We start from the raw sequence: 27,856 nt of genomic DNA, 5'->3' as shown, positions 1-27,856 counted from the left end.
TTTTCCTTTGATCGATTTGTTGCCATTTGTTTACATGAGATGAAAACTAAGTATTGCACAGGGAAAACTGCAACCAGGGTTCTAGCAACAATCTGCATCTTCTTTTGTTTAAAGAACATTCCCAACTCCTTTGTGTATAAACCTGGAAAGGTTATCAACAATGTTCCATGGTACTGTTATACTAGGTCTAGTTATTATAATGACCCTCGGTGGATAGGTTTTAGATATTTTGAGACTTTTTTAACACCAATGTTCCCATTCACTTTTATTCTCTTTATCAACATTCTGACTGTCAGACATATCTTTGAGGCCATTAAGATGCGGAAGGAACTGAGAGGTCAGAGAAAAACACAGAATGATCCAGAGGTAGAGAGCAGGAAGAATTCTGTGATTGTACTCTTTGCCATATCTGCCAGCTTCAAACTTCTCTGGTTGTTGCATATTTTATATTTCTTTAATGCTGGTTATTCCTTGGATAAAGTTTCTTTTCGTCTCTTTGTTCAGATTGGATACATGCTGAGGAACTTCAGTTGCTGCACAAATGCCCTTATTTATGTGGTGACACAGAAACATTTCAGAGACCAGTTAAAGTACGCCATGACATATCCAGTTATAAAAATAATTCAATTAGTGAATCAATCCAAGTAACTCAGAGCCAACATTAGGTGCAGCAGAGAACGGAACGAGGAGTCCACGTGAGGAATGGACCGAAAGGAGAAGGAGGAGCAGCAACATGATAACACTCCTTTCCTCATGGGCAACGAATGACTCCATCTGAGGGGCAAAGTGACAGAGACTGGATGTGTAAAGCCAGTGTAAAGTGCTGTTAGTAATCAGCAACAATTATCAGGAAGTGGGACAACAAAAGCAAATCCAAAAGAGGAATTAGATATTCATCCCAAGTAATCCGTTCTCAGTGAGTGAAGAGTTTAGAAAAATAAATGATATGGAGTTAGGTGTAATCGTTCACTGCAGGCCAGAGAGGGAAATGCAACGACAGGCTCCTGTCCACTCTTCCTCACTGAATACTCTGAGTCACATATCTGGACAATTTTTCAACAAACGAGAAGTTTCCTGTTGAGAAAGGAAATAAAATATTGAAAAGATTCTGTGTCTTTTGATTGCACCTTTATGTTCACAATAATTTACTTTGTTTCCATTCAATTCCTCGTGTTGGTTCCTGGCAATCGCACTTTTAGATTTTCACATTGATCAGTAGGAAACCCCAAAGAGAAAAGGAATTTGATCAGTTTGTGATGTGGCTTTTATTCTAAAACAATAAAATGCAAAGCAGGAGGAGACTAAGGCAGTCTGGACTAAACTATTTCTCTGATATCATTCCGTTGCTTTATTTGTTCCTTACCATGAACCAGTTGAGGCATTGCCGGGGAATCCAAGCCCAACCACAGGGATTTCTGGACTCCCTCCTGCACCTGCCCAATGACCCAGCTCCCTCCCCGATTTCAGATGCTCCTTCAAATCTACCTCTTCATATGAGTTATCGTCACCTGACCGAATATCACTTTCAGTGAATCAATATGAACTCTGTTTGATTTGTCATGATAAAGGTCTTTTTAATTATGTTTGGGGACTGTGTTGTGGTAAAGTGCACAGTGATGGTGCTATCGTGGTTAGTGTAGCTGTCCTCCAAACAGGTGACCTGGGTTAGATTCCTGACAATTGCAAGTTGAGATTTGTCACATTGATCAATAGGAAACCCCAAAGACAAAAGGAATTTGATCAGTTTGAAAATACATTTGTTTTTTGTTCCAAGACAATAAAATGCAAAGTAGGAGTAGACAAAGGCAGACTGGATGAAACTGTTTACCTGCTGCATTCTCTCACACCTCCTCACTCCCTCCCCCCTCTAACCCCACTAAGGTGACTCTGGCTGTGCTCCATCCCTGGGGGAGGTATGCCCAGGGTAGAGGGGAGCTGGGAGCTGACTGGATGAGCTGGGACTTGGGCAGAGAAGGGATTTTCAGTGAGAGACTTGGGGATATTTCAAACAGGTTCTGGCAGCCATTTTCCCTTCAAAGAACAAAAGCATATATAGCCCAGGAACAGGCCCCACGGCCCTCCAAGCCTGAGCCGATCCAAAGCCTCTGTCGAAACCTATCGCCCATTTCCTAAACATCTGTCTCCCTCTGCTCCCCACCTACTCATGCATCTGTCCAGACGTATCTTCAATGAAACTACCGTGCCTGCCTCTACTACCTCTGCTGGCAACGTGTTCCAGACACCCACCACTCTCTGTGTGAAGTCCTTGCCGTGTGTATCCCCATTTAACTTTTCATTTCTCACCTTGAAAGCGTGACTTCTCATTATTGAATCCTTCACTCTGGGAAAAAGCTTATCTCTGTCTACCCTGTCTATACCCTTCATAATTTTGTAGACCTCAATCAGATCCCCCCTCAATCTCCTTTTTTCAAATGAAAACTATCCTCACCTACTCAACTTTCACCGTGTGCACTGAGCAGGGGGTGAGTATCTGTGGGTTTCTGTCTGTCTCTGTGTGTGAGAGTGTAGGGAATGGTTCAATCTCAAAAGCAAGCCCCTGGAGCAGAAACTGTCCTGAATGGGAGAGAAAGAGTGTGAGAGACCATCGCGAGAGCTTAGACCAACCGGAATTGTGAATATCAATTGTTAAATCTCACTATATCTTTCCTTAGCACGTGCTTATGTCTGTCTGGTTTTTCCTCTTTTCTCTCTCTGTCCCTCTCTTTGCCTCTGTCTCTCACCCTCTGTCTGTATCACTCTACATCTCTCTCTCTCTCCCTCTCAATCTTTCTCTCTCTCTCTCTCTCTCTTTTACGGACAGCCTTTTCTTTTGTATTTTTCTCTCCTGTCTCTCCTTCCCACCTTTACTGTGTTCTTTCCCACTCTCTTGCTCTTTCTTCTTCTCTCATTTTTCTCTCTCTTCCCTTCTCTTCCTTTCCTTCCCTGTTTCTCTTGTTCAATCCTGAGATTGAATCTGCATTCCCCCCTTCAATATTGGACAACCTCCCATGGGAGGCCCCTCTCCCATTCCATTACCCCTGTCTCCTCCATGGCTCCTGTCCCCTTCCATTACCCCTGTCCCCTCCATGGCTCCTGTCCCCCTCCATTTCCCCTGTCCCCTCCATGGCTCCTGTCCCCCTCCATTACCCCTGTCCCCTCCATGGCTCCTGTCCCCCTCCATTACCCCTGTCCCCTCCTTTACCCCTGTCCCCTCCATGGCTCCTGTCTAATTGCCTCCCTTGTGCAGCTTCATCAATCCTGATCTGTCTCTCTGTAGTCCCTCCATTAAGCACTCCCTGCATATAAAAGCCCCTCGGTATCTCCATCCATCAACAATACTTTTCCCCGTGCTGTGTCCCAGCCCCTGGGCTGGAGGTCAAAGGGCAGAGACTAATGTGTCTTTTGACTGCGTACAGTAATGTCATGGAGTCATAGAGTCATACAGCATGAAGACAGACCCTTCGGACCAACCAGGCCACACCATGTTCCAAAACTAAACTATTCCCACCTGCTTGCGCTTGGCCCATGTCCCTCCAAACCTTTCCTATTCATGAACTTGTCCAAATGTATTTTAAACACTGTTAATGTACCTGCATCCACCATTTCCCCTGATAGTTCATTCCACATCCAACATTCTAAAACCATTGCCCCTCATGTCCTTTTTCAATCTTTCTCCTCTCACCTTAAAAATATACCCCCAGGTTTGAACTCCCCATCCGAGGGAAAAGACCCTTATCATTCATCTTATCTGTGCCCCACATGATTGTTTAAACATCAATAAGGTCACCCCCTCACCCTCCAGTGCAACAGCCCATGTTTATATCTCAAACCCTCCATTCCGGGCAACATCTTGGTAAATCTTTCCTGATCCTTCTCCAGTTTAATAATATCCTTCCTATAACAGGGCGATGAGAATTGCACACATTAATCCAGAAGAGGCCTCATCACTGTCTGTACAAGTTCTATATGATGTTAGAACTCCTATACACAAAGGTCTGAGCGATGAAGGCAAGCATGCTAAACACCTTCTTAACTACCCTGTCCAACTGTTAAGCAAATTTCAAAGGACTATGCACCTGAACCCTGAGGTTTCTCTGCTCTCCCACACTACCCAGGGCCTACCGTTAAGTCCTGACCTTGTTTGTATTACCACAATGCAATACCTCACGTTTATCCAAATTAAACTCCATCTGCTACTCCTCAGCCCATTGACCCAATTGATCAAGATCACTTTGTAATCTTGGGTCACCTTCTTCACTGTCTATTTTACCATTTTGGTGTCATCCACAAACTTACTAACCATTGCCTCCTACATTCCCACCCAAATCCTTTGTATAAATGACTAACAGAAGTGGAGCCAGTACCACTCCCTGTGGGACACCACTGGTCACAGGCCTCCATCTGAAAAACAATGATCCACCATCTTCTGCCAAAAGCCAATTCTGTATTCAGTTGGCAAGTCCACCCTGAATCCTATGTGATCTAACTTTACCAATTAGTCGATCATGCAGAGCCTCATCAAAGGCTTTACTAAAGGCCAAGCAAACACCATCTAACACTCTGTCCTCATCAATCATTTTGGTTACTTCCAAAAACAAACCCAATCAAATGGGAGATATGATTTTGCTCACACAAAATCAGACTGACCATCTCTAATCAATCCTTTCCTCTCTAACCTCTGTAAATCCTATCTTTCAGGATCATCTCTAAAAACCTACCCACCATCGAGGACAGACTCGCAGGTCAATCGTTCCCAGGCTTTTCCTCACATCCCTTCTTAAACAATGACACATTAGCCACACCCCAATCCTCCAGTGCTTCACCTGTGTTTACTGATGATACAAATATTTCTGCTCGGGGCCCTGCAATCTTCTCTCTAACTTCCCACAACGTCCTGGGACACATTTGATCAGGTTTATCTATCTTTATGTTTTTTAAGATCTCCAGTACTTCCTCTTCTATTTTCTGTGAACTGTTTCCAAAACATCAATATTTATATCCCTGATTTCTCCAGCCCCCATTTCTTTCCCAACAATAAAAATGGATGCAAAATATTTTTATATCCCTCCCATCTCTTGAGGTTCAACACAAATACAACCTTGTTGGTCTTTAAGGGGACCTACTCTCTCTCCAGTTGCTCCCCCACTCAATGTATTTATGGAACCTCTTTGGATAATTTTTACCCTATCTGCCAAGGCTGTTTCCTGTCCCCTCTTTGCCTTCCTCATTTCCTTCTAAAGAATGTCCCTACACTCTTTACACTCTTCAAGACATTCAGTTGATCCTAATTGTCTCTCTAATAGTTGTATATTTTTTATTCTTGACTTGAACTTCGACATCTTTATTCATCCATTGTTCTCTAACCTTACCAGCCTTGCCTTTCACTCTAACAGGAACAGAATGTTTCTGAACTCTGGTTGTCACACTTTGGAAGGCCTCCCTTGTCAGTCCTCCTTTTCCCTGCGATTAGTCTACTCCAATCAACTTTTGAAAGTTCTTGTTTCATACCCTTTCATACCCATTTGCCTCACTCCAATTAAGAACTTTAAATTTTACCCTTTTACACAACTATTTTAAAGTTACTGGCATTATGATCACTGGCCCAAAAGCGTTCCCTGATCACACTTCAGTCACTTGCCCTGCCGTATTTCCCAAGAGAAGGTCAAGTTTTGATCCATCTCTCATAGGAAGATTTATATATCTATTGCAAAAATTTTCTTGCAATTGGACAAGTTCTTCACCATCAAAAACTTTCACACCATGGCAGTCTGAGTCAATGTTTGGAAAATTAAAATCCCCTACTATTACAAACTTATTATTCTTACATATATTTGAGATCTCTCAACATATTTGCTTCTCAATTGCCCTCTGACTATTGGGGAGCCGATATAAAACCCCATCAAGGTGATCATCCCTTTCTTATTTCTAACTTCAACCTATATATTTTCACTAAAATATCCCTCAGAAATACCTTCTCTAATTACAGGAGTAATATTTTCCTTAATCAGAAATGCCAGCCTTCCCCCTGCCTTGCCTCTTTCTATCCCTTCTGCACCATCTCAAACCCAGAACACTGAGCTGCCAGTCTTTTCCATTCGGCAGAAATGGATACTGCAGATGCTGGAGATTAGAGTCAAAATCTGAGTGGTGCTAGAAAAGAACAGCAGGTGAGGCACAACCAAGGAGCAGGAAAATCAATTTCGGATGAGGGAGAGAGAGAGTGGGGGTGGGCAGTATGAGGGAGAGAGAGTGGGAGCGGGCAGTGTGAGGAAGAAAGAGAGTCTGAGCAGGCAGTGTGAGGGAGAGAGAGTGGGAGCGGGCCGAGTGAGGGAGAGAGTGGGAGCGAGTAGTGTGAGGGAGAGAGAGTGGGAATGGGCAGTGTGAGGGAGAGAGAGTGGGAATGGGCAGTGTGAGGGAGAGAGAGAGTGGGAGCGGGCAGTGTGAGGGAGAGAGAGAGTGGGAGTGGGCAGTGTGAGGGAGAGAGAGAGTGGGAGTGGGCAGTGTGAGGGAGAGAGAGTGGGAGCTGGCAATGTGAGGAAGAGAGAGAGTCTGAACGGGCAATGTGAGGGAGAGAGAGAGTGGGAGCGGGCAGTGTGAGGGAGAGAGAGAGTGGGAGCGGGCAGTGTGAGGGAGAGAGAGAGTCTGAGCGGGCAGTGTGAGGGAGAGAGAGTGGGAGTTGGCAATGTGAGGAAGAGAGAGAGTCTGAACGGGCAATGTGAGGGAGAGAGAGAGTGAGAGCGGGCAGTGTGAGGGAGAGAGAGAGTGGGAGCGGGCAGTGTGAGGGAGAGAGAGCGAGGGGAATGGGCAGTGTGAGGGAGAGAGAGAGTGGGAGCGGGCAGTGTGAGGGAGAGAGAGAGTGGGAGCGGGCAGAGTGAGGGAGAGAGTGGGAGCGAGTAGTGTGAGGGAGAGAGAGTGGGAATGGGCAGTGTGAGGGAGAGAGAGTGGGAGCGGGCCGAGTGAGGGAGAGAGTGGGAGTGAGTAGTGTGAGGGAGAGAGAGAGTGGGAGCGGGCAGTGTGAGGGAGAGAGAGAGTGGGAGCGGGCAGTGTGAGGGAGAGAGAGTGGGAGCGGGCAGTGTGAGGGAGAAAGAGAGTGGGAGCGGGCAGTGTGAGGGAGAGAGAGAAAGTGGGAGCAGGCAGTGTGAGGGAGAGAGAGAGAGAGTGGGAACGGGCAGTGTGAGGGAGAGAGAGTGGGAATGGGCAGTGTGAGGGAGAGAGAGTGGGAATGGGAAGTGTGAGGGAGAGAGAGTCGGAGCGGGAAGTGTGAGGGAGTGAGAGTGGTAGTGGGCAGTGTGAGGGAGAGAGAGAGAGAGTGGGAGCAGGCAGTGTGAGTGGGAGATTGAGCAAGTTATCCAAGATTCTGGAACAGGCAATTCGGCCTATCTGCTCCAGGCTGGCCATATTTCCTTTCCCTCTCTCGCCTTCTAATATATATTTTCCTTCATTTCTGGAGTTCTGTTGAGAGGCAGCACTGGTGATGCATTGTGGGAAGTGTGCCAGTAACCGTGGGTCCTGAGTGCTGTCGGATGGCCATCTGGGGTGTGACCACAAGACATAGGACATAGGAGTGGAAATAAGGCCATTCGGCCCATCGAGTCATGGATGTGGCTGTGGGCCCGAGCCTAACATGGTCAGAGCAAGCCCAAAGTGTCAATGAGGGAGATACATAAATGATGAAAAGCGGTGGACCCAGCACCAATCAATGTGTCACACCGCTGGTCACAGGTCTCACAGGTTTCCATCGCCATCCTCTGTCTCCTACCTTCTGTATCCAAATGGCTAGTATTCTACTTGTATTCCACGTGACCTCGTGTTTCTGAACAACTGACCATGCAGAACTTTGTTTTACGCCTTACTGAAGTCCATATAAATCACATTCACCACCCTGCCTTCATCAATCCTCTTCATTACTTCTTTAAAAAACTCAATTCAGTTAATGAAACATGATTTCCCAGCATGTTGACTAACTCTAATCTGTCTTTGTCTTTCCAAATTTATGTAAATCCTCAGGATCCCTCAGGATCCCGTTCAACATATTGCCCACCACCGATGTCAGGCTCACCGATCTATATTTCCCTGGCTTCTCCTTCCCAGATTTCTTGAACAATGACACCACGTTCGCCAACCCCGAGCCTTATGGCACCTTATCAGTGACTATTGATGATATAAATATCTCAGCAAGGGCCCCAGTAATCATTTCCCGAGCTTCTCACAGAGCTCTCGGGTACACCTGGAGTGGTCCTGAGGATATATAAACTTTTATGTGTTTAAAGATGTGCAGCACCTCTTCCTCTGTTATATGGGCATTTTGAAGATGTCCTTATTACAGTTATCCCAAGTTCTCTAGCTTCCATCTCCTTCTTCACAATAAACACTGATGCAAGATGGGCTTGTTGATCCACAGGTGGGCTTGTTAATCTTTCAGGGACCCTATTCTCTCCATAATCACCCTTTTGTCTTTAATGTATTTATAAAATCCTGTTGGGTTCTCCTTAACCCTATTTGCCAAAGCTATCTCATGTCCCATTTTTTCCTTCCTGGTTTCCCCCTTATGTATACTTCTCCTGCCTTTATACTCTTCTTGAGATTCTCCCAATCCCTGCTGTCTATACCTGACATATGCTTCCTTCTTATTCTTGAACAAAACCTCATTTTCTCTGGTCATCCAGTATTCCCTACACCTACCAGCCTTGCCCTTCACCCTAACAGGAACATACTGTCTCTGGACTCTCATTATCTCATTGTTGAAGGCTTCCAACTTTCCAGCCATCCTTTACCTGCGAATACCCACATCCAATCAACTTTTGTAAGTTCTTGCCTAATATCATCAAAATTGGCCTTCCTCTAAATTAATATCTTTAACTTTTAGACCTGCTCTGTCTTTTTCCATCACTATTGTAAATCTAATAGGATTAGGGTCACTGGCCCTGAAGCGCTCCCTGACTGATAGCTCAGTCACCTGTCCTGCTTTATTTCCCAAGAGTGGGTCAAGTTTTGCTTCTTCTTTCGTAAGTACATCCAAATACTGAATCAGAGTATTTGCTTGTGCACACTTCACAAATTCCTCTCTATCCAAACCCTTAACGCTATGGCAGTCCCAAGTCTCTGCTTTGGAAGAGATTCTAATGATCCAAAAATATGAATCCTTCTCCCCAATACCAGCTCCTCAGCTACACATTCATCTGCTCTACCCTCCTGTTCCTACTCCCACTGGGACACGGCACTGGGAGTAATCCAGATATTACTGCTTTAGGAGTGACCGCTGTCTCTGAGGCAAGCAGACTCTGAAGGTCTGGGCAATTCAGCAGGAACAGCAGTTTATTCCAGCGGGAATCGATTACAGCCAGGAGAGGAACTCCAGACCGTCACACAGGACAATCCAGCTCTCTCTGTCAAACACCCGCACAATACCAATCTTACACTTTCTGACATCAAAGTTATGGCAGTCTACAAACTAACTGTTCGTGTGCAGTTGATCATATCAAGTCCACAAGTCAACCAACTGGGCGATGATCAGATCGGTAAATCAGTTGATGAGGAAGTTAATTTCATTAAATTTGTAAATTAATTACATCCAATTAATAATCCAATTAACTCGGCATTTTGATGACATCAGGTCACTGTCTATTACATATCTACCGGTCAGATTCAAACACACGGTGCCTGTTCGCTGATGTGGTCACTTGTTTATCTTGTAACCTTTGTCCCTGAATATCCTGTGATCTGCTGAGGATCTGCCCTGCTCATCCATATCAGTTAATCATTCCCAATGTCTCCGTGAGCGAGCTGGCGTGCCTTTACTGATGCAGAGAGTCAATCGCCTTCAAACATCTTATTCTATGGTTGTGTGAGATATTGTACTATATGTTTCTTTATTTTTATATTAAGGTCCCTTTATTTGCCAACCCACTCACAATCGCTCGGTATTTACTCCTTCCGCATTTCATTCAGTCATTCATCAAACTGTGGTCTCCCCACTCCCCAGCGCACTATCTCACCCGAAACTATGAAAAGATGAGAATACTAATCCCCCTCCGAACCATCTACCGGGACTGGAACAGCTTGCAGGACATCACACAAGTTGTCTCCATCAGCACGGACCTGTTAGATACAGATTGAATGGGGTCCCTGCCCCCTTTAAGAAAGTTACTGTCAAATCGCGCCTCCGTGAAATGGAATGAATGAGGGAGGAGACCGGCAATAGGGAGTGAAATCTCAAAACCCAGCCGCGGGAATCCGTTTACTGAGCCCTCTGCTTTTATTAAGTACATTATAATTTCTGATTTGGTTAAATCATATAAGCCTGATATTCTTTCTCGTATTCTCTACCCTAAAAGGACTCACACCCTCATCCCCCTCCTACAACTACCCTCCGGGATTGACTTTTTAAGTTCCTGCCTAAATTCCTATTTTCTCTCCTCAGAACCTCGTCCTTTTCCCATCCTGTATCATGGGTTCCAATGTGTACAGCAACATCCTGCTGGTCCCTCTCCCCTTTGGGAATATTCTGCACCCTCTCTGAGATAGTTCTGAATTGTCTGTAGTGAGGGGATATTTGAATAACTGCCTGGACCTAGTTTGGAAGCTCTCTGGACAGATTTCAGATCCCATCATTGACTCACTCTTTATTGGAGGGACAGTGAGTTGCAGCAGCACTATATTTGAATTCAGGCCTTTCTGAAGCCGTTTTCAATGTATTTGGTCGGGCAGTGTGTTGGGAAGGTGACTCAGCTGGTTACTGCAGTTACTGAATTGAGAAATAATCGGGTGTGTACTCTGATTATTGAAGCAAAAGAGAACTAAATTTAGTTCAGCTTGATTTTACAGTTCAAAGAAAAAAGGTGTTAACTCTTTCTTGTATAACACTTAAAACTGACCTGCAGTATATTCCTCACAGACTAATCGAGCAACAATCGAACATAGTCACAATCACAGAATCCCACTTTACAGACAATGTCCCAGACAACACAATGACCATCTCAGGGCAGGTCCTGTCCCACTGTCAGGACAGAGCCAGCAGAGGGAACAGCTCCGTGGGATACAGTCAAGAGGGCTGTGCTATGGAAGTGCTCAGCATTAATGTCCCAGACCCCATGAAGCCTCATGACATCAGGTTAAACATGGACACGGAAACATTCTGTGTGTCTTAAAAAGTATTAAGGTAAATAAGTCCCTGGGTCCTGATGGGATCGATCCCAGAATACTGAGGGAGACAAGAGAACAAATTGCTGCAGCATTGACAGACATCTTTGTATTCTCTCTGGCCACAGGTGAGGTCCCAGAAGACTGGAAAATAGCTGATGTTGTTCCATTGTTTAAGAAGGGTGGCAGGGATAATCCTGGGAATTACAGAGCTGTGAACCTTATGTCAGTGTAGGGAAACGATTGGAAAATATTCACACGGACAAGATCTATTTGCATTTAGAAGAAAATGGATTTATTAGTGACAGACAGCATGGTTTTGTGAGGGAGAGGTTGTGCCTTCCTAAGTGGACCACGTTTTTAAGGAGATAATGAAGATGATTGATGAGGGAAAACCAGTTGATGTTGTCTCCATGGACTTCAGTAAAACCTTTGACAAGGTCCCTCATGGCAGACTGGTACAAAAGGTGAAGTCACATGGTATCGGGGGTGAGCTGGCAAGATGGATTTTCCTATTTAGAACTGACTCAATCATAGGAGACAGAGGGGAGTAGTGGAGGATGCTTTTCAGAATGGAGGGCTATGACTAGAGGTGTTCACAGGGATCAGAGCTGGGACCTCTACTGTTCATGGCCTTTATAAATAATTTGGAGGAAAATGTGACGAGTCTAATTAGTATGTTTGTGGAAGATACAAAGATTGGGACGATACAAAGATTGGTGGATTTGCAGATAATGAGGAGGATTGTCAGAGGATACAACAGAACATAGATCAGTTGGAGGCATGGGCAGAAAAATGGCAGATGGAGTTTAATCTCAACAAATGTGAGGTAATGCATTTGAAAGATTAAATACAGCTGGCAATTTTATAGTGAATGGCAGAACCCTTCAGAGCATTAACATGCAGAGGGATATGGGTGTACACATCCACAGATCACTAAAGGTGGCAGTGTCACAGTGTCATAGAATCATAGATATATGCAACATGGAAACAGACCCTTTCATCCAACTCATCCATGCCATCCCAAAACAATCTAGTCCCACCTGCCAGCACCTGGCATATATCCCTCCAAACCCTTCCTATTCACATACCCATGCAGATGCCTTTTCAATATTGCAATTGTACTAGCCACCACCACTTCCTCTGGCAGCTCATTCCATTTACGTAAAACTCTCTGAATGAAAAAGTTGCTCCCGAGGTCTCTTTTATATCTTTCCTGTCTCACCCTAAACCTATGTCCTCCTAAAATCTGTACTGCCACACCCCAGGGAAAAGACTTTGTTTATTTATCCTATCCATGCCCCTCATGATTTTATAAACCTCCATAAGATCACCCCTCAGCCTTCGACGCTCCAGGGAAAGAAGTCCCAGCCTATTCAACCTCTCCCTATAGCTCAAATTCTCCAACCCTGGCAACATCCCTTCAAATCTTTACTAAACTCTTCCAAGTTTCACAACATCTTTCCAATAGGAAGGAGACTGGAATTGTACATAATATTCCAGCAGTGCCTTAACCGATGTCCTAGAACATAGAAACATAGAAAAAATATAGCGCAGTACAAGCCCTTTGGCCCTCGATGTTATGCCGATCCAAGCTCACCTAACCTAAACTAGCCCACTATCCTCCATATGCCTATCCAATGCCTGTTTAAATGCCCATAAAGAGGGAGAGTCCACCACTGCTACTGGCAGGGCATTCCATGAACTCACGACTCGCTGAGTAAAGAATCTATCCCTAACATGTGTTCTATACCTACTACCCCTTAATTTAAAGCTATGCCCCCTCGTAATAGCTGACTCCATACGTGGAAAAAGGTTCTCATGGTCAACCCTATCTAAACCCATAATCATCTTGTACACCTCTATCAAGTCACCCCTAAACCTTCTTTTCTCTAATGAAAACAGCCCCAACTGCCTCAGCCTTTCCTCATACGATCTTTCTACCATACCAGGCAACATCCTGGTAAACCTCCTCTGCACCCGTTCCAGTGCCTCCACATCCTTCCTATAGTATGGCGACCAAAACTGCACAGAATACTCCAGATGCGGCTGCACCAGACTCTTATACAGCTGCAACATGACCTCAGGACTCCGAAACTCAATTCCTCTACCAATAAAAGCCAGTACGCCATATGCCTTCTTCACCGCACTATTTACCAGGGTGGCAACTTTCATAGATCTGTGGACATGGACACCAAGATCCCTCTGCTCATCCACACTACCAAGTATCCGACCATTACCCCAGTACCCCATCTTTTTGTTACTCTTACCAAAGTGAATCACCTCACACTTACCTACATTGAACTCCATTTGCCATCTTTCTGCCTAGCTCTGCAGCTTATCTATATCCTACTGTAACCTGACACATCCTTCCTCATGTCAACAACTCCACCAACTTTCGTATCATCTGCTCACCCAACCTTCTGGCCCCTCCTCCAGGTCATTTATCAAAATGACAAACAGCAATGGTCCCAAAACAGATCCTTACAGAACACCGCTAGTAACTGCACTCCAAGATGAACCTTTTTACCATCAACTACTACCCTCTGTCTTCTTCCAGCCAGCCAATTCCTAATCCAAACCTCCAACTCACCCTCAATGCCATATCTCCGTATTTTTTGCAGTAGCTTACCATGGGGAACCTTATCAAACGCCTTACTAAAATCCATATACACCACATCTACCGCTTTCCCCTCATCCACCTCCTTAGTCACCTTCTCAAAGAATTCAATCAGGTTTGTGAGGCACGACCTGCCCTTCACAAAACCATGCTGACTATCTTTGATCACATTATTCCTATCCAGATGTTCATAAATCCTATTCCTTACAATTCTCTCTAAAACTTTGCTCACAACAGAAGTGAGACTCACTGGCCTATAGTTACTAGGGTTATCCCTACTCCCCTTCTTGAACAAGGGAACCACATTTGCTATCCTCCAGTCTTTTGGCACTATTCCCGTAGACAACGAGGACATAAAAATCAAGGCCAATGGCTCTGCAATCTCCTCCCTTGCTTCCCAGAGAATCCTAGGATAAATGCCATCAGGCCAGGGGACTTATCTATTTTCACCCTTTCCAGAATTTCCAACACCTCTTCCCTACATACCTCAAAGCCATCCATTCTAATTAATTTGTGACTCAGTATTCACATCGGCAACAATTTCCTGTTCCTGGGTGAATACTGACGAAAAGTATTCATTCAGTGTCTCCCCAATCTCTTCGGCCTCCACACGCAACTTTCCATTATTATCCTTGACTGGACCTATTCCTACCCTAGTCATTCTTTTATTCCTGACATACCTATAGAAAGCCTTTGGGTTTTCCCTAATCCTACCATCTAAGGACTTTTCATGTCCCCTACTTGCTGATCTTAGCTCTCTCTTCAGATCCTTCCTGGCTACATTATAACTCTCAATCACCCCAATTGAACCTTCACGCCTCATCTTTACATAGGCTGCCCTCTTCCCTTTAACAAGGGATTACAATTCCTTATTAAACCACGGCTCCCTCACATGACCCTTTCCTCCCTGCCTGACAGGTACATACTTATCAAGGACACTCAATAGTTGCTCCTTGAACAAGCTCCACATATCAATTGCGCCCTTCCCTTGAAGCCTACTTTTCCAAGCCACGCATCCTAAGTCGTGCCTAACCGCATCATAATTTCCCTGTCCCCAGCTATAACTCTTGCCCTGCAGTGCACACTTATCCCTCTCCATCACTAGAGTAAAAGTCTCCGAATTGTGGTCACTGTCCCCAAAGTGGAAGAGGTTTGAAGGGGTGTGGGCCAGATGCTGGCAAATGGGACTTGATGGATTTCATCTAATACAATTATTCTCTCTCATTTAGTCTGAAAATCCCCTTTTCAAATGAAGGAATACTCACAGAGCTCCCATTGGCAGCATATGAGACAATACTGAAGCAAACCAATATTCTGTTCCTCCTTCATTGAGCTTGAATAGTATGTACTACTTCGATATTCAAGTAATTCTCCTCTTTTGAACAAGGCTGAACTAATCCCACTAATTATCCCTCTAATCTGCAAGGGCACATGGCAATGTTGCAGTTGGGAATTTGCCACACAGGGATTGACATTCTTAAGAGACCATAAAGTGCATTAGGCCTGTATTCTATAGGCCAAGAACTCATGGGAAAGCTACGTAAAAAAAAATTTTAGGGAGTTTGTGCAAAAGTTTAACAACTGTAAAGTAGTGATGGTAGGAGCCACTTTGGGAAAGCAAATATTAGCGGGAATTATACATATAATGGTAAGGTCCTAGGGAGTGTTGCTGAACAAAGAGATCTTGGAGTGCAGGCTCTTGCACCTTGAACGTGGAGTTGCAGGTAGGATATGATAGTGAAGAAGGCGTTTGGTATGCTTTCCTTTATTAGTCACAGTATTGAACACAGGAGTTAGTTGCAGCTGTACAGGACATTGGTTAGGCCACTTTTGGAATATTGTGTGCAGTTCTGCTCTCCTTCCTTTTAAAAAGATGTTGTGAGACTTGAAAGAGTTCAGAAAAGATTCACAAGAATATTGCCAGGGTTGGAGGATTTGAGTTGCAGGAGAGGTTGAACAGGCTGGGGCTATTTTCCCTGGAGCGTCGGAGGCTGAGGGGTGACTGTATAGAGGTTTATAAAGTCATGAGGGGCATGGGTAGGATAAACAGACAAATGGGGTGGGGGAGTCCAGAATTAGATGGCATAGGTTTAGAGTAAGAGGGGAAAGATATAAAAGAGACCTAAGGGGCAACGTTTTCACACAGAGGGTGGTACGTGTATGCAATGAGCTGCCAGAGGATGTGGTGGAGTCTGTTACAATTGCAACATTTGAAAAGGCATCTGAATGGGTATATGAATAGGAAGGGTTTGGAGGAAAATGGGCAGAGTGCTGGCAGGTGGGTCTAGATTGAGTTGGAATATCTGAATGAGTTGGAATATCTGGATGAGTTGAACCGAAGGGTCTGTTTCTGTGTTGTACATCTCTATGACCCGATGACCCGATGACTCTAAATGGGTGGAGTGGACAAGCTCGATCTCAGGTGTCCTGTTTCACCTCCATCTTGGAATTGTCGCTATTTTAAAATCACTATTTTAACTGCAGTGTAAGAATAAAGTGTGCTTTGCTTCAAGCCTATCAATTTGTCCAATTGAATTGCCTCTGGAACACAATGACTGACACTTGCCTTTAGAAAATAAGAAATAACTATTCTTTTGCTAGTTATTCTTACTCCTTTTTACTTAAAGAACCTCTGGACGCATCCTAACCTTCTCAGCCAAGGCCATCCCATGCCCCCTTTTTGCTTTCCTGATTTCTTCTTCAGTAAAACCCTGCATCCCCTGTATACATCCAGGGATTCCCTTGGTCCCAGCTGCCGGTACCTCAGCCATACCTCATTCGTTTTCTGGTCAAAGCCTCAATATCTCTTGTCATTCAGGGTTCCCTATTCCTGTCAACCTTGCCTTTCACCTTCATACGAAGATATCGACCTTGAACTTCAGCGATCTCACTTTTAAAGGCCTCCCACTTGCTGGAGGTCCCTTTACCTGCAAACAAATTACTCCAATCAACCCCTGCAAGCTCCTGTCTAATTCCATCAAAATTCACCTTTCTCCAATTTAGAACTTGAACCTGTGGACCAGTTCCTCTCCATAACTACTTTAAAATTAATAGGACTGGTCCCAAAATACTCCCCCACTATTACCTCCATCACCTGTCCTGCCCTATTTCCCATGAGTAGGTCGAGTTTTGTCCCTTCCTGAGTAGGATCCTCTATATACTGTTTGAGGAAACTTTCATGAATGCATTTAACAAATTCATTTGCTCGCTTGAACCTATTCCACTCTTTCATAAGTTTATGGCTGATAAGTCTATGTTTTGCGTTCCCATCTACGCAGTGTAATCTTAGATTCTTGTTATGTAAGGGAATAAATCTACCTGTGAATTAAAAATATCCATTGTCCTCACCTCTCCTACTTTCTGGGACAGACAATTCCAAAGTTACACACCCGAAAAAAGAATTATCTTCATCTCTGTCCAAAAAGTGTGACCCCTCACTAATTTTATAAACATGGCACCTAATTCTGAACTCACCCACAAGAAGAAACATCCATTCCAAGATCATTAAGAGCCTTTATACAGTTTGATCAGATCACTCTTAACCCGTCTAAACTCCAGCAGAAACAAACCCAGTCTGAGCACCTAACCCGATTGCACAAGCCACTCATTCAAAGTATTCATCGAGTAAACCTCCTCTGAACTGTCTTTAATGCATTTACATCCTCTTTCAAAATAAGGGACTGTTGAAGTGAATTATACGGTCAGGGTTAAATAGACATTATTATACCGTAATAATAGAAAAACAGCAGGTTTCAATTAATGAACCTTGTACCAAGTGAACCTTATGTATCCTCGAGGTTAGTGTCAGCAAGAGTCTACAAACAGCAGTTAGTGCCATCAAGTCATTCCAGATAGGCCTTGGGGCCAGAAGAAGTTTAGAGGCAGGGAGGCAATGGTCACTGACAAGGGATGGGGCAAAACATTGACAGACTAAATGATCTCTGACTGAGTGAAGTCTAATGAATCTTGGGAAATTCAAAGAATTTGCATTAATGCATCTACAACCAAATTAACAACCTCTTTTAAGACTCTGGGATGAAGACAGAAGGTGATGAGACCTATTATCAGTTTGCTGAGTCCAGCCTCCTTAGTGACTGTAATTACATTGTGTTCATCCCTCCCTCCTACTTCCTGATTTACAGTTGGGTTGACACTGAGGAGTACATGCAGTATTCTCCAGGGAGATGCTTGCTCATGCATGGGTGAATGCGATTGGTTGAAGTGTTTCAATCATGCATCTTCTTTCCATGTCTGCTCAGTTTCACTGGATGTTGAGATTTGGAGGGATAGAGTGGGGGTGGGAGAGAAAGTCTGAGGGTGAGAGAGACATTGTGACCTGGAGAAGAGAGAGATTGATGTGCAGTCTGATGGTGGTTGGGGCTGGTGGAGGTGGTGCAGAGAATGGCGGTGATGTTCAGATTCAGAGAGGAGGGGAGAGGGTGAGGGAGATTGGAATGATGATGCAGACAATTTGGAACTGTGCATGTGCTCAGTTCTGAGTCAGCATGTAGACACAGTTGGCCTGAAGTTTCAATGTCAGCAAAACAGTGTCTTACCACGATTACTGAAATGCTTTTTGTATCTTCTATAGTGAAGATAGAAGCAATTTACTTATTCATTTAATTTGCCATTTCCTTAACATCTATGGATGAAGGGTTTATGCCAGAAACATCGATTCTCCTGCTCCTTGGATGCAGTCTGCCCTGATGTGCTTTTCCAGCTCTGCACTTTTTGCCCCCTAACATCTACCAATAACTCCCATATTCTCACTCCCTAGAGGATTAGATTAGATTAGATTACTTCGAGTGGAAGCAGGCCCTACAGCCCAACAAGTCCACACCGACCCGCTGAAGTGCACCCACCCAGACCTATTCCCCTACATTTACCCCTGCACCTAACACTACGGGCAATTTTAGCGTGGCCATTTCACCTAACTTGCACATTTTTGGACTGTGGGAGGAAACGGGCGCACCCGGAGGAACCCACGTAGACACGGGGAGAATGTGTAAACTCCACACAGTCAGTCTGAGGTGGGAAATAACATGGGTCTCTGGCACTGTGAGGCAGCAGTGCTAACCACTGTGCCACCGAGCCGCCCAAACATGGCACTCACATTGCATACATGTTTTGTTTTTAAATACCCATGGAAACTCTTGCTTTGTTGTTTTTAACATTTTCAGTTGGGTTCTGAGATTATAATTTCCTCCTAATTAACCTTTTTCTCTGCCATACTTTATTTTCTAATCAATCATCTGACCTGCCACCCATGTTTGCAATATCCTCAGGTTGGCCGGTTTCTTCAACTTTTCAGTCAACCACAGAAAGCAAGTCCTCCCTTTAAAGTCTCTTGTTTCAATCAGAATATACTTATTCTGAGGTATCCTCTTAAATCTCTGCCATCACTGTCTCTACTGATCTCTCTCCGAGCCAGTTACACCATTCACTTCAGCTGGTTTAATTTACATGCCTGCAGAGTGGATCTTGTTTAAGTTTGAAAAACTTACCTCAGAGTCAATCTTCTTCCATTCACATTGGATGTAAAATTGAATTATATTGTGATGGCTGCTACGTAGGAAAATCTTTACACTGAGATTGCTTCATAAATCCTGTCACATTACACAGTATCAATAAGATGATAATAACATAACCTTCTGTCTGGTTGCTTCAGAACACGCAGCTCTAAGATACTTTCTCGAAGGTCATCAATAACCTCTCATCCACGTTACTGCTGCCAACCTGATTTACAGGTAGATTCAAATCAGCAATGCTGATTGCCATCTCACTATCACAAGCAGCCAATATCTCTTCATGTTTAACATCAGAGGGCCTATCGAACAGCCCCTTGAGTGGCTGCTTTCCCCGAACTTTCCCCTCATGCTGTATTTATTTACATCAATGTGTGCTATGGATTGATTTAAGTTGACACAAAAGCTGCCCACGTTCAGATACAGAGCTATTATTTTGATTTGTTTAAATACAAACATATTGGACAGGCTCATATGAACAGAAACAATTTATATTTGTATCTTGGGAAAACAGTCTGTCTTTATGTTGCCCATCAAAAGAAGCCAAAGCCTTTTTAACAGGACAAATGAGAGGGATTTAAATTGCATGCACATTTCCAAAATACGAACTTTCATGTCTGGAAACTGAGCTGTCTGAGTTGACATTACTCAGCAAATGAAGGTTAAAATATCTGCTCCAAAATGGGCGTGGCAGAGCTGCTTATTGAAGCCAGTGGAGAGAAAGTCGAGTTAACATTTCAAGTCCAATTCTGCAAAAGGGTCAAAATGTTAACTCCACGGGTCTGGCAGCATTGGTAGAGAGAATGCAGAGAGAAATATCCAGTAACTTCTATTTGTGTTTCAGATTTCCAACATCCACAGTTGTTTCTTTATATTATTGAAAATAGTGACTGTCCATTTGATTATCTCCTGTTTGCAATATCTAATTTATCCAGACTGCATCATAATCCAAACTTTTAGCACCAAATGCCAATGAGCATTCAATGGGTATTCAATATTGTCTCACATGCCACCTGATTTACTGTCTGGCCTGTTGCATTAGCCCTTGAGTAAGTCAGTTACGCAGCACAGCAACAAAGAGAGTCAGTATTTCACAAGTTTACAGGTGGGCAACAGACTTATTAACTGTTAGTCTCTGAGTCATAGTGATTGGCTATTTGAACATTTTATATTGGACAAATGCTGAGCATTCAGGTCATTGATAATCAAATAAAATGGAAGGAACTGCAGATACTGTAAATCAGAAACAAAAACAGAAATTGCTGGAAAAGCTCAGCGGTCTGGCAGCATCTGTGAAGAGAAATCAGAGTTAACATTTTGAATCCAGTGACCAGAAACCAAACTTTGGGATGAAGAATTCTGTTTGGAAATCCATCAAATGTGACAATTCTGTCCCCAACCCAGAGTTCTGAACGCTGAAACTCTCCAGAGCAACTTGATCGAATGTGATTGTGACAGATTCATCGCACATAATCATGAAATTCTGTCACTTAGCTGATACAGAGCTGCAATCTTCACAGAAGATTTTTGTCAAATCTATGTGTTTCCTGAGTCTCATCCTTCCTTCACATTTCAGAGGATGGCTTTGAAATGGTTGAATAAACAAAGATTGGATAATGCAGATGGCTGAGCTGGTACAAGGATGAGCTGGTCATTCTGCCTTGAGTGTATCCGGATAGTTGGGAAAAGGGGCAGTATAATCGGGCCTGACTCTATTGTGTCAATGCATTTCAATGGGGGTAATTGTATCTGTTTGGGGGCAAAAGCTGGATGGTTGAGATTGAATTGCAGAGTCCAGTTGGTGGGAGTAATTAGAATGTGTGCGTGGTGGTGTTTTCTGGTCAGTTCTGGTTTGGAGGATGGTTCTAACAGTCAAGGTGTTTGACAGGTCAGATAAGGGGAGGGTAAGGGGTGGGGCTGAAATCGGATGATCCATGATGTATGTTTGTAGTTTCAGAGGGTTCAGAGGGTCTGGAGGTTTGTGGGACTGGATCTGGAGGTTAGCTTACTCACTCGGTCACTGGGTATTCAGAAGGTAATGTGTGGGTTTGGATAGTAATCACATGGACAATGGAACAGAATGATAGATGGGAAAGGAGATTCAGTGTGTGTGAGTTTAGTTACCCAAGAGGTGGTTGAAGCCTAGATTTAGCAAACAGCTACCAGGAAACGAACGAGGACTTTGCAATGTCTGTGACTGAAACTCACTGCAGAAGGCAGAGGATTTCTTTGAAATGTCTAAATAAACCAAGGTAAGATATCACAGGCTGGGGAGCTGGTACACAGGGGAGCTGGGAGCTAAGCCTTGGATGTCCTTGATGGTCAGGGAGAGGGGTCGACAGAAGGTCATGGGAATTTGAAACGTGCAAGTCATATCATCAGGATTTCCGTATTTATCTTACTCACATATCTAATGTTTAGTGATCCAGGGACAATGATAGTTCCAAAATATCCCATATCACTTCCATCTGTGTTTCACTGTCCTGTCTCCTCAGCAAGATTTTATTGCTCACTGTACAAAGTATTTATTGTTGAAATAAAACAAATTCTAGAAACAGGTGCATTGTTCATTGCAGTTTTATTGTGTTCAGAGGGAAGGGCAGACTAACCTCAGTGATCAAACATTCTTGCAATCAATTTATTTTGTTTTTTTGCCTTGAAATGAGCCAATGGAAATGCATTATTTTCAATTGTAACTTGGTTTGGCTTGGTAACTGGGCTTTAACCCTTGACTTTGTCCAACAGGTATGAGATTCTTGCTCCCTGTACGGATGGGGAAAAGGGCTCTGGACAGGATGAGCCAGCTGACCACAGCACCATGGTGCAGAAGGCCATTCAAGAGGGGGGAGCAAAAAGACAAGTAGTTGTTCTAGGGGATTCTATAATTAGGGGGACAGATAGTATACTATGCAAGCTGGATCAGGAGTCTCGCATGGTGTGTTGCCTACCCGGTGCCAGGGTTCGGGACATCTCTGACCGGCTTGAAAGGATATTGGAGCGGGAGGGAGAGGATCCAGTTGTGTGGTGCACGTTGGGACCAACAACATAGGCAAAGCTAGGGTGGAGGACCTGTTTGGGGATTATCGAGCACTAGGAAGGAAATGGAAATACAGGTCCTCAAGGGTCATAATCTCCGGATTACTGCCCAAGCCACGTGCCAATTGGCATAGGGATAAGAAAATTAGGGAAGTAAACACGTGGCTAAGAGATTGGTGTGGGAAAGAGGGATTCCACTTCATGGGGCCTTGGCATCAGTTTTGGAACAGGGGGGATCTGTACCATTGGGACGGTCTCCACCTGAACCGATCAGGTACCAATGTTCTAGTGAGGAGGATAAATAGGGTGGTCAGTAGGACTTTAAACTTCTGAGTTGGGGAGGAGGGAAAGTGAAAGCGACAGGGAGTATAAAGTTAAATGGAAAGATAAGCGGCAAGATAGCATATGTGCAGGCAGATTTAAACTTGAAATAGACTGGGAATTCAGCAAAAAGGAAGGATAACGTAGGACATCTTATGACTTCCAATATCTCTGATGATAAGAAAGTTAACATTAAGGCACTTTACCTGAATGCTCGTAGCATTCATAACAAAGCAGACGAACTAATGGCACAGATCATCGTGAATGATTATGATGTGGTAGGCATCACAGAGACGTGGTTACAGGGGGGACATCCAAGGGTTTTCAACTTATTGAAAAGACAGGGAGGTGGGCAGAGGGTGCGGGGTTGCCTTGTTAGTTAAGAACAAAATTAAATATATGGTGCTGAATGACATAGTATCGGATGATGTGGAGTCTGTGTGAGTGGAATTGAGGAACCACAAAGGCAAAAAAACCATAATGGGAGTTATGTACAGACCTCCTAACAGTGGTCAGGACCAGGGGCGCAACATGTACCGGGAAATAGAGAAGCCATATCAGAAAGGCAAGGTCACAGTGATCATGGGAGACTTCAATATGCAGGTGGACTGGGTAAATAATTTTGCAAGTGGATCCAAAGAAAGGGAATTCATGGAATGTTTACAGGATGGCTTTTTGGAACAGCTTGTCATGGAGCCCATAAGGGAGCAGGCTATTCTGGACCTAGTGCTATGTAATGAAACAGACTTTATAAAAAATCTTAAAGTAAAGGAACACTTAGGAAGCAGCGATCATAATATGGTAGAGTTCAGTCTGCAGTTTGAAAGAGAGAAGGCAAAATCGGATGTAATGGTGTTACAGTTTAATAAAGGTAATTATGAGGGCATGAGAGAGGAACTGACGAAAATAAACTGGAAGCAGAGCCTAGCAGTGAAGACAGTAGAGCAAAAATGGCAGGAGTTTGTGGGTAAAATTGAGGACACTGTACAGAGGTTCATCCCCAAGAAGAGAAAGATTATTTGGGGAGGGATTAGACAGCCATATCTGACAAAGGAAGTCAGGAAATCTATCAAAGAAAAAGAGAGAGCCTATAAAGTGGCCAAAAGCACTGGGAAATCAGAAGATTGGGAAGGCTAAAAAAACAAACAGGAATGAACTTCCTGAGAAAAGGGAGGATGTGGGTACTATTATAAGGTTTAAAAGACATTTGGATAAGTACTTGAGTGGGAAAGGGTTGGAGCGCTATAGGCCAGGAGCAGGCAGGTGGAACTAGTTTAGTTTGGGATAATGTTCGGCAAGGCTTTGTTGGAACGGACGGTCTGTTTCCATGTTGTATGATTCTATGTGGTCTCACCAGTACCTTTGTCAGTTGCAGTAAGTCTTCCCTACTCTTACACTCCAATCTCCTTGAAATAAGGGCCTATGAATGCTATCAAGGGGGTAGTGCGTCCCTGAGGCAACGGGAAAATGAAGATACAACACTGCCCATGCTTCCACCAGGGCCATAGTTGAACAATCATAACTCAACCACTTCAAGCTGAGTTGGAAGCTCCAGTGGGGCATTGCAGTATAGATCAGAAATGGTGCACTATGCCTTTCTCAAGTGCAGTTGACAAACAGAGTGTGGACTGTCAGCAGAGGAAATAGGGGATCAGCAGTAATCTTCTGAGAGTGAAGATGAAGATAAAAGCAAGGACATTGAACAGGGTGAACATACATGAGAGCACACATACCGACATTATAGGGTAATGCACTGTCAAAGACAAGAAAACAGAAAGCACTTAATTGCAACACACGTCTTGGATGAATAAACTGGGTTTAGACTTCCTCATGTATAATTGTTTTTGGTTATATGGTAGCAACCATGGTTCAGGCAAAATATATGTGGACCAAGTTATTTTTGTAATCATCCAACATTCCTGTTGTTGAGTAAATGTTTTCTTAATCATATTAACATATGCTTGGTGAAGGTAAAGGTAAAGTCCACATAGTCTGAGTAGAACATGGTTGTTCTCATTACAGAGAGATGTGTCCGCTCAGTTTGTACTGTCTAGTATCTACATATCATAGACCCTTCAAACTGCTGAGGAGATAGCAGCAGTCAGTGAGAAAGGGACACTAACATAGCTTGCTGCTAAAGTTCGGTGGTTTTATAGCCTGCAGTCAAAATATGTAATTCAGTGTAATGTCATCTCTCACAATAGTAAGTTAAGAGCATTCCTGAGGCATTTTATAAGAATGATCCCAGGAATGAAAGATTTGTCACATGAGGAGTGGCTGAGGATCTGGGTCTGGACTCAATGGAATTCAGAAGAGTGAGGGAGATCTGATTGAAACTTGCAGAATACTGAGGCCCCGTGGTAGACTGGATATGGAAAGGTGTTTCCACGAGTAGGAGAGACTAGAACCAGAGGACATAGCTTCAGAATGAAAAGGTGATGCTTTAAAGCTGAGAGATGCTATAGACCAGGAAGCCTGAGATTGGTGGCGGGCAAGGTGTTAGGGGGAATCCTGACGGACAGGATTTATATGTATTTGGAAAGGCAAGGACTGATTAGGAATAGTCAACATGGCTTTGTGTGTGGGAAATCATGTCTCACTAACTTGACTGAGTTTGTTCAGAGAAGTAACAAAGAGAATTTGATGAGGGCAGAGCGGTAGACGCAATCTATGTGGACATCAGTAAGGCCCTCGAAAAGGATTCCCATTGTAGACTGGTTAGCAAGGTTAGATCTCATGGAGTACAAGCAGAACTAGCCATTTGGATACAGAACTGACTTTGAGGTAAAAGACAGGGCGGTGGCCGAGAGTTGCTTTTCAGACTCGAGGCCTGTGACAGTGGTGTGCCACAAGGATCGGTGCTGGGTCCACTGCTTTTCATCATTTATATAATGATTTGGACGTGAACATAAGGGATACAGTTAGTAAGTTTGCAGATGACACCAAAACTAGAGGTGTAGTGAATGGCAAAGAAGGTTACCTCAGAGTACAACAGGATCTTGATGAGATGGGCCAATGGGCTGAGGAGTGGTGCATGTATGGAATGAGCTGCCAGAGGAAGTGGTGGAGGCTGGTACAATTACAGCATTTAAAGGGCAGCTGGATTGGTATATGACGAGGAAAGGTGCAGAGGGATATGAGCCAAGTGCGGGCAATTGAGTCAAGATTAGGTTAGGAGAACTGGTAGGCATGGACAAGTTGGATTGATGGGACTGTTTCTGCATTGTACATCTCTATAACCCCCTCCACCCAGTACACTCCTCCCTATCTCTGTAACCTCATTCAGCCCTGACACCTTCTCTATCTCTAGAACCTCCTCCACCCCCTATACCCCACCCTATCTCTGAAACCTCCTCCAGTCCCAATAACCCTCTCTTAGCTGTAACATCAATGCTCATTATCACTCCATGATGTCAGCCCTTCTGCGATTCCAGCCTCTTGACCATCCCCTAATTCCATCACTCCACCGGCCTTCAGCTGCTTGGGCCCTCCATGTTATCATCTCATAAGACTTTGAGCAATTTGCATTTCCTTTCTCTGATGAAGTCTGTCCATTTTTTCCTGGAAACAATGTTATACCTGTTGTGGATTTACTAGAGTAATTCAGGAAGGGTCCCTCAACAGCACCTTGTAAACCCAACATCAATATCACCTTGAAGACAAGGCCAGCAATATGACACAACACTACTCCTTCTGCAGTTACTCTCCACTTCACCCTTAATCCCAACTTTGAAATTAATCATCCTTCCTTCAGTTTTTCTGGGACAGAATCCTGGAACTCTCTCCCATGTGACTTTGCATTTGTGGTCAGGGTTCTTAAAACACAAGGACAGTGAGTTTAAAGAGGAGAGTTCCTCATCATTTATGCCGTGGAGATTAGGGGGATGGCTAACAAGGTTGTCCCAGTCAGTGATGCCCGTTTCATGTGAATCCACAAACAAGTATGTCATCGTTATGTTGCCATGGGAATGCACATTACATTCGTGTTCTGAGGGATACACAGGAACAGTAGGAAATGAGACTTGGTCGAATCAGTCAAAGAGCCAAGATGTTTCACATCAGTGTCCCAGCGAGATGTGGACAGTTACAAGGGGAGTCAGGGTGAAACAATGCCTGCTGGAGAGTGATGACATTCATTGTTCAGGTCTCTGAATATTGGAGTTGGGATGGTGTGCTGAGGTTGGACAGGAAGTTGGTAAGACCAGTTCTGGAAGACTGTATCCTGTTCTGCTCACGCTACTGTAGGAAGGATATTATTAAACTAGAGACGGTTCAGAAAAGATTTACCAGGATGTTGCCAGGAGTGCAGGGTTTGAGATATAAAAATAGACTGGAGAATCTGGGGACATTTTACAAAGAACATTACAGCACAGGAACAGACCCTTCAACCCTCCAAGCCTACACTGACACATTTTGCCTTCCATATTTAAACTGTCTTCGCTTACAGGATCTGTATTCCCTTGTTCCCTTCCTATTCATGCCTGCTGCTGGATGCTTCTTGAAAGTACAATTGTGTCTGTTTCCATTGTCTGTTCTGGCAGTGTGTTCCATGAACTCACCACCCTTTCCATGATAAACATGCCTCGCATATCTCTTTTAAACACCCCCCTGACCCCTCCACCTTGAACTTGTGTCCCCGAGTAACTGACTCTTCCACCCTGAGAAAAGGCCTCATACTTTCCACAGTATCTATGCCATTCACAATCTTATAAACTTCTATAAGGTCGCCCCCTCAACCTCCTGCATTCTAGTGGAAACAAGCCCAATTTTTTCCAATCTTTCTTCACAGGTAAAATCCCCCATTCCAGGCAACGTCCTGGTAAACATTTTCTGTCCCCTCTCTAAAGGATCCACATCCTTCTGGTTGGGTGGTGATCAGCACTGTACGTGTTTTCACTGCAGCATAGAAAATTGAGGGGTGACCTTGTTGAGGTTTATAAAATCATGACAGTGATTGATAAGGTGAATGAGAAGGGTCTTTTCCCTAGTGTGGGGGAGTTCAGACTCAGGGCCATATTTGTAAGGTCAGAGGAAAAAGATTTAAAGATTGAGGAGCAACTCTTTATTCCCCAGAGTGGTTTGTGATGGAATGAACTTCCAGATGAAGTAATGTATGTGGACACAGTTACAATGTTTAAAAGATGCCAGCTCTTGAGCCAGTCGTTTGTTTTTCTCCATTCTGTGCTACTGAATGCCCAAATTTCTGTGACGTGCA

At 44.0% G+C, this 27,856-nt stretch overlaps 1 protein-coding gene across 1 annotated transcript in view; it reads left to right on the top strand.

The window, feature by feature from the left end:
* The first annotated feature begins 9,436 nt into the window (after positions 1–9,436).
* Positions 9,437–27,856, top strand: part of LOC148136131 (beta-1,3-galactosyl-O-glycosyl-glycoprotein beta-1,6-N-acetylglucosaminyltransferase-like) — a 36,215-nt gene continuing 17,795 nt past the window's right edge. Inside the window, exon 1 of the mRNA XM_087984035.1 lies at positions 9,437–9,518. Within this exon, the coding sequence (XP_087840161.1) occupies positions 9,437–9,518 (82 nt within the window). The remainder of the gene's footprint in view (positions 9,519–27,856) is intronic.

Source organism: Chiloscyllium plagiosum, unplaced genomic scaffold (assembly GCF_037043375.1).
Source record: "Chiloscyllium plagiosum isolate Xiang-an unplaced genomic scaffold, Cpla_swu_hap1 HiC_scaffold_47, whole genome shotgun sequence".
NCBI lineage: Eukaryota > Metazoa > Chordata > Chondrichthyes > Orectolobiformes > Hemiscylliidae > Chiloscyllium > Chiloscyllium plagiosum.
The sequence above is the reverse complement of the archived record's forward strand: the minus strand, read 5'-3'. Positions and strand labels throughout refer to the sequence as shown.